This window comes from Pararge aegeria, chromosome 13 (genome assembly GCF_905163445.1).
Source record: "Pararge aegeria chromosome 13, ilParAegt1.1, whole genome shotgun sequence".
NCBI lineage: Eukaryota > Metazoa > Arthropoda > Insecta > Lepidoptera > Nymphalidae > Pararge > Pararge aegeria.
The window spans coordinates 650,184-658,094 of NC_053192.1; the positions used below are offsets into that span (position 1 = coordinate 650,184).

General features: G+C 44.1%; 1 protein-coding gene across 1 annotated transcript; it reads right to left on the reverse strand.

Annotated features, from left to right (window-relative positions):
* Positions 1–241: 241 nt before the first annotated feature.
* LOC120628773 (L-sorbose 1-dehydrogenase-like) lies at positions 242–2,965 on the reverse strand. Its single transcript, XM_039897391.1, has 3 exons — positions 2,893–2,965; positions 2,451–2,581; positions 242–1,834 (listed from the first exon to the last, which is right to left on the reverse strand). The coding sequence occupies exons 1-3, from the start codon at positions 2,963–2,965 to the stop codon at positions 242–244; spliced, it is 1,797 nt and encodes a 598-aa protein (XP_039753325.1).
* Between the last annotated feature and the right edge of the window lie 4,946 nt (positions 2,966–7,911).

The following is a 7,911-nucleotide window of genomic DNA, read 5'->3' on the forward strand; positions in this document are numbered from 1 at the left end:
TCTTCGCGTGACACGGCTTCGCCTCGGTCCACATTTACCATTCGGCCATCGTGGCCTCTTAATTTTTTCCGCGTTAAAGTGGTCATTTGTTTTTTTCCGATAAACAGCTTTCTCAGCTTTAATTGCAACTCACTTCGAATTTCAAATATCAATCAATTAATACCTCCTCGGTTGGCATGTTTCGGGGTCGTTTCGAAAGATGTTTGACATCTTTGGAAAGGAACTCGAACAGCCGGTCGATCTACTGCAGCGATTCCTGTAATCTACGATCTTCTGTTATAAAGTCGGCCACTCGCTCCCCGATGGCGATGACCGCGGCGGCCGTGTTCCCGCGCGGCAGGCGCGGCAGCACCGACGCGTCCGCCACGCGCAGGCGCCGCACGCCGCGCACGCGCAGACGCGCGTCCAGCACGCGGCCCAGCGCCGCCGTGCCCGCGGCGTGGTGGCCCGACTGCGACATGCGGCGCGCGTAGCACGCCCAGTAGCCCGCGCCGCGCCCGCACGCGCGCAGGCGCACGAGGCTGGCGTTGTGCCGCCGGTACGCCGGCGCGCGCACCACGTGCTCCAGGAAGCGCAGCGCGCGCACCATGTCGCGCAGGTCGCGGTCGTCGTCCAGGTAGTTGGGCGCGACGGCGGGCGGCGCGCGCGGGTCGGCGCCCGCCAGGCGCACGCGGCCGCGCGACGCGGGCTGCAGCAGCACGGGCGACAGCACTATGAAACTCCTCTCCTCGTTGTGAGAGAAGATCTCCTCGAACGCCTCGTCCCGCTGCGACAGCGTCGTCTGCATTACGGATCGCATCAGCCCCACCAGGCCCTTGTCGGCGAACGCGTGGATCAGTTGCAAGTTCGGCAAGTCGCACTCGGGCCGGTCGCGGAGCAGACGCCGCTGCGTGAAGTTGTAGCACTCCGTGTTGATGAAGGCGGTGACGTCGGTGAGACCGACTGACGCCATGGGCCCGCTCCGCGTGGCCAGCCACTGCGCGGCTCGGAAGCTCTTGGAGCCTATGGTGGACAGCAGTGAATCGGACTTGTACTCGTCGTCGACTTGGACGTATACGACTGGTAAAACGTGATCCGACATTCCTTCTCCGACGGGTAAATCTGCTCTGACGGGAATCCCGAACTCTCTCAAGTGCTCCGCGGGGCCCACGCCCGACAGCATCAATAGCTGCGGCGTGGCGACCGCACCCGCACTCAGCACTACTTCGTGTTTCGCATACAAATGCAAAGTAGTATTGGGCTCGATGAAAACTGACACTCCTCTCGCGACGTTGTCTTCGCCGATAATGACGCCGGTGCACCTCGCGTTTTTAACTAACTTCAATGTTTTCTTCACTCCTTCTTGTTCAAGATAAGCTTTAGCTATATTCACTCGCTCTCCGCCTGCAACGTAGCCGAGTATCTGTGAGACCCCGATTTGAGACTTCGCGTTCACGTCGGGATTGTAAGGAATGTCGAGGGATTCCAGTGCTTCAATGATTCGCTCGTGCCAAGGATTACCGGAATCACCGAAAAAGCCAATCGGTATAATACCCGACGTGTTGTGATACCGAGCCGAGGATTTGGGAAGGCGATGCAAATCGTAGAGGCCCTCGTAGCGCAGGAAGTAGGGCTCGAGGTGTTCCCAGGTCCAGCCCGTGAGGTTGTAGTCGTAGTCCCGGCGGTTGCCGCGGCTGTACATCATGAAGTTGACGGCGCTGGAGCCGCCCACGCAGCGGCCGCGGATGAAGGGGCACATGTTGTCCACGTTGGAGAGGCAGGACTTGTTGTTGGACAGGGTGGCGTAGTGCCAGTCCACGGCGGAGCCGCTTAGAGCAAACGTTGCTCCTGGCATCTGCAAGTTTAAGGATTTTATTAAGATGAAGGTTTAAGGATATAAAATACTACTTCAACTGTCTGTGTGCAATGAGAACTGAATGTATTAAAAAAATGTAAGATTCGTAAAATAGAACCTCATTCAGCTAATACTGAGAATCATTATCTTCTGCTAACTCTAACTTGTGCCATCTAGTTAAGTATATGCTGTTGCGCCTGCATAGAAAGTTCCAGTTGTAACATTTAATCTAGAATAACATAATGAAGCAAGTCTTTCTAAAACTTTTATTATTTGTTTTACTTCATCAATAGCCTATAACAGTCCACTGCTGGGCTAAAGGCATCTAACCAATGGGACAGTTTGCAAAATAGCAGTAGACTGTAGTAGTTGCACAGAAGACGCTGCCGCCCGTTCTCCGTTATTTTATTTTAGTCGCCTCGTACGGCATCCGAGATAAGAAAAGGAGTGATGACTACTATATTCTAACCTGCCGTCACCACTCATCGGTTTCAAGGAAATTCTGACCATCTCAACTCTACATTCAGCGCACACATTTATTTTCACAGAATGAGTATCTAACTATCGTCCCTTGGCTTCAGTTAAGATATTCGCACGTTTCCTCGCTGGCACGCACCTTGCTGACGAGCCCGGCGTCCCCGCCCGCCTCCAGCAGCAGCACGCGACTCCCGCCCAGCGCAAGGCGAGCGGCCGCCGCGCTGCCCGCCGCGCCCGCGCCCACCACGATGTAGTCCCACTCCTCGCCATCTGGAGCCAACGACCACAACTAATCAGGGAACATAAACCGCCGCCGACGAACACGAGCTTCCTAAGAAGGGGAAAGAGTGTCATCTAGTGACAATACTGTTTGCCAGCATTGTAAACTAGATGGTGCTCTTTCGATTCTATACAAATCCTAGTTAACTTTCACGCGGTCGAATAAGTAAACTTAGGTAGAAAATATGACGCCCTCTGGTATATTATCCCATCTGTCTCGTGAACTCTAAACCGCGGACCGAATCTGGCCTGATATACCCTGGATGACAATCCCTTCCAATATTGGAGCCCTAGAGCTTAACCTCTAGCAAAGCTTCTGCGTTCACCCCAAAAACCCGGTGACAACATTCGCCATGATAACTGGGCGATAGACATTATGCACAATATATGCAACCTTTTGCAAACAAGCTGTTGCCTGCGATTTTGCCCGCTTGTGCCAGTTTTGATTCCCGCGCTCAAAATAAGTGAACATCTATCTCCAGGATGCAAGCTATAGGAAGAGAATGGTGTCATGACTGGTATTTGGTTATATTATTTTTGAGCTGATATAAAGATTTAACTTACATTTTTCACTCCTCAATCATTCTTTGTTTTTCCGTTGTTCAATAATAATGAACTGTACCCAACTAATTCCCGCTGCTGCCACAGCCCACAATAAACAACTCACCAGTGATGGAGTCAGCGAACAAGTGTCCGCTCCGAAGCCGATCGCCCAGCTCACTCCAGCCGCGCGCCTGGCTCGCCGCCCACAGCGCCGCGCCCACGGCCATCACTGTCAACAAGTTATGCCTCATGAATATCCAGCTCGTCTTCCGTGGCAGAAGGCAGGCAAGTGGGTAGTGCTAGTTCACACTTCGCTTCGCTTGCTCCTGCCACGCAACCAAGATGAGGAGTTTTTTGTGCGGAAGTCAAAGGACGGGAAGCGGAAGTAACAGTTTAACACACACTTAACAGCAGAATTTATCTATTAGACGTATAATATATCCAATTATGCGGTACATAGATCTCAAAACCCATCTTAACCAGCTAGTGCTTTCCACAGGGTACCCTGTGAATAAGACTAGGACAGCGTTATGGTGTAAAATCGTCAAATACTTTCATCCCCTCTTCCTCCTTTCAATTTCAGGATAAAAAGTTTCCTATGTCTTACATCGTAGTATCGTTACATCGTTACATCGCAGTTTCTCAAATCGTGCAAAGTTTTATTTGAATTCATTGATGAGTTGTAGATAAAAATGAAAAAAATTACAGTGATTTCAATTATAGAGTACCCTCTAAGGTATGTATAGAAGATTTTGAGAATATAAATACTAATAAGCATATAAGTACTAGAACGTTTACGCGTCATTATCTTTCAAATGTTTTTTCTTATAGTGCGAATTAGGGTAAGACCACTTACATATAAAGCCGTGCATTTGATATAATGCATACAATCGACATTCCAATTAAGTAATGCAGAAATGCCATAATTATGGTACATAGTAAACACATAATATGTAGATTTTTCCACAGAATCTCAAGCAAACGGTAAATAGTTAGGTTATTTTATACATTATTATACAAGAGTTAAAAATAAGGCCCACGTTTATATATATAATAACTTGTTCTAAATATAATAATAGCCTGTCCTTTTCGGCTAATTTAGAACGGGAATACCGAAATAATTATACGTTTAATAACAATAATATACGTTAAGTGAAATACCGATATTAAGTGTGATCTCTGTCTATAAGATCTTTGTGTATCTTTGCAAACAGGAAAGGTCAATTTACCTCACAAACTTTAAGATTATAATGTACAATCGAAAGTGTTGAATGGAACAAGGTTCATTTGTGCTTGCAGGTTGTGGATAGTTTAAAAGAAAATACGCATGTATGTAGTATGCACTTTTGTCAAGGTTTAATTGCGACTGGTTATTAGTATTTCACATAATTTAATTGGGATGGCTATGCTTGTGTGCGCTGTGTGTGTTTAATAGAAGAATGTTTGTATGCGTGTAGCTGAAAGTATGAAAGAAGACGTGTAAGTTGTTCGTTTGTATATTATGTATGTTTCTTTGTCATGTATTTAGTATTTAGCCTTATTAGACTCAACAGAAAGCCTTTTTGTTGTTTTGTTGTGTGTGTTTATTTTTTGAATAGGGGAGCCAAGAAGACTTATCGTCTAGCACATAAAAACTTGCCGAACTGATGACCAAAGTTCGAGGAAAAACAAACAATCTGTGATACTGACTTAATGACGTTTTTTCATTCAGTTGACTGCGCGAGGGGTCAAAGTTGGAACGAGTATATTTTACGACTTGCAAACAATTGTAAATCACGGTCACTATGTACCACGAGTGCTGGGTCAACAAACACTAGATTAACCATAATTCCTGATTAGCATCAATATCAGACATTTAAAGTATACTATTATCATGAGACTAAATAATGGCACACTGGCGGGTACAGGCCGTCACTTTTATGAAAGGGACGGACATAGAGGTTGGACACGGCCCCAATGCATCGGTCATATCTCTTATAAATTGGACGGGAAAATGGTAGACATAATAATATCATGGAGAACGCCCGAATGGACTGGGTTAGCCAAAAACAAAGGTAAATGGCAAAGGATGGACGAGGCCTTCGCCCGCAAGGGGATGCCCTAAACAAGCGATAGTCACAATACAGATTTTTTTTATTCCATTACAAGTAAGCCCTTGACTGCAGTTACACTCGGTGGTAAGTGTTGATGTAGCCTAAGATGGAAGCGGGCTGACCTGTTAGAGAGTATGGTAGTCATACCCCTAATCGGTTTCTACGCGGTATTATCACACCGGTACACTAAATCGTTTAGCGGCACGTGTTTGTCTGTAGAGTGGCAACTAGCCACGGCCTAAGCCAGCCGACCAGAGCAGGTAAAGGATTGTACATTATAGACTTTTCCCGGTAGTGTAATGTAATCGTTTAGTTTGTTTCAAAATAAAAATGGCTTTATGGATTCTTTGTTTTTTTTTGTAGACTTCAGGCACTTTTTTATGTTTTCGGCTTTTGACGTTCTGTCTTTTCTATTTACTATCTGCTATCATAGTTTATTTTAAGGTATTAAATCTATCTGAAATGAACCAACAATATTAAGTAAATTAATTAACTAAAAAATTAAATAAAAAGCACCACTTTATGCGTTACATTATTATCAAGTAGTGTTACTAAGAAGTGTTTGCCACCCGCAGCTCAGATAAAGAAAACACATTTTCCGAACATGGCACATCCCTATGGAATGCTTAGTTATGAAGTCTTACCCACTATAATTTCTCTAACTAGACAACCACCTAGTTTGTAAAATCTGTTCGATTTTAGCCTAAAAAATACGTACAACATGAGTAACTAATTATTGCGGGAACCTTATTGTTATAAAAGGTTTTTAATTTAATATTTTCCAAGTATATTTCCAACGGGTAGGTAGTTAAGTATTACGGCGGAATCTCAATTTGGAGAGATCTTTGTTATTTCGCAAAAACGTCTGTTTACCTCAAACACATTTGAAATCTCTCCTCGCTGGTAATTTATTATCCTTTGTGGGGCGGACTTATCTCGGCCGTGTTGTTGCCTTCTCGCCCAAACACTCGGCCGGATCCAGGCAAATATGTTAGGGGGAGGAACTTGATTAAAACACATTTCTCTTTGAATCCTTGTTCATTGTGCCTCTGTTTAAAAACCTGCTAGATGCTAATTCACTTCCTTTGTATACAAATGTTTATGTGATGTTTTTTCGGTTTCCTGTTTAAATATTTCCTTACTGTATCTTCATAGCCGGTATCAAACAATCTCTGTACGCACCACAAAGTTTGGCAACGCGACCACCCTGGTCCAGAGGTGTGTGCTGTGGTTTGTATGCGGGAGGTCCCAGGTTTGATCCCCAGCAGGGGCAATTTTATAATTTTTAATTTATATGTTTTCTCTGGTTGAGGAGACTTCGGCCTCGGCTCTCCCAATAAAGACGTGCCTCGCCCCTGACAGGTCAGTCCGCTACCATCTTTGGTTGGTATTCACCAGGTGTGATTGCAGTCAAGGGCTAATTTGTAGTAGAAGAAAATAAAACAGAAAGATATTCAAATGAATAAACACCACGGAAAAAACCCAAAATCTTACTTATGGCGTCCTAAGTAAAGAACGTATGATAATAAATATGTCACAAATGTACTACATTATATACAACTTCTAACAACAAATAAACCTTAACACATACTACGTATGCAAAGTGCATATAACTATCCTCGGTACGATAAAATCAACTTTTATTTATTTATTAGGCACACCTACCGGAGACATCTCCTTCATTTCAAAAAATTATCACATACAATAACATAAGCTACAGCATAACATGTTGTTTATTGTACATATGTGATAATTTTTGTTCGTGTCAATAAAAAGTGTACACAAGAGTAGATTTTAAGTTAATATGGATAAAACTAAGCAAGGTGAATTATCACCTTAAAGCGTGCTTAGAAATATGATTCTGACTTCTAAGGAGAATTCAAGGTTGATATGTTTACTTTGAAATGAGCAAGCAAATCTTTTAGTAATCTAAACCACCAGAAATAAAGGCAAGGCGTATAGTAAACGCGAATTGGAACGCTTACCAAGGTATCACCATAGCATACCTCTTCCATCTGATTATGGTCTATCAGAGCAACGTTCTCTTTGAACGAGAAAATTAAATGTAGAGCTCACTTTTCGTCAAAAAAAATGTTCTGGAACCGGATGAGATAAAATAAATAAAATAAATTATTTCTTAATCACAGTAGCGTGGTAGCGAATATTGATTCTCATATCTCAATCTCTATTAACAATCTCAAGTATACATTTGTTCCCTGACCGATTTCAGAGAGATTTTCCTATTACGCGTAAAATATTATAATGCACAAGTGTGTGCACCACTCCCATAGTCCGACGGGACGGCAGCTCCGACACGACCGGAAAGAGATCGGGTGTAGGACCGAAGCACTGAGGTCAACCACCCCAAATTTCCAAATTTCCAGGCTGATACTAAGAATTTCTTGATAGGACAACCACGAACAATTTTCACTGGCTCGACCAGCGGAAACCCAGGACCTTGTAATCAGCTGGCAAATATGTTAACCACTAGACCAACGACGCGGTTGTTTTTCTTGCAATCTAAAGTAAAAAATAAATGTGACGGAAGACCAACGTTTAACCGAAAGACGCTTGGAACTTCTAGTTAGAAGCCAATGCAGTAATTTGTTACAATGAGGTACAAATCTTGTACTAAGAGAACAGGTATCGGGTGACCCGCTCGCTGTTTTTAAAAGAAAACCTTTT

Excerpts from the sequence above, each read along its gene's own strand:
- LOC120628773 (XM_039897391.1), bottom strand. The coding sequence starts at position 2,965 with ATGTCTATCGCCCAGTTATCATGGCGAATGTTGTCACCGGGTTTTTGG. Across the intron at positions 2,582-2,892 it reads ACGCAGAAGCTTTGCTAGAG|ATGGCGAGGAGTGGGACTAC; the intron begins GTTAAGCTCTAG and ends CGTTGGCTCCAG. Across the intron at positions 1,835-2,450 it reads ACGCCGGGCTCGTCAGCAAG|ATGCCAGGAGCAACGTTTGC; the intron begins GTGCGTGCCAGC and ends TTAAACTTGCAG.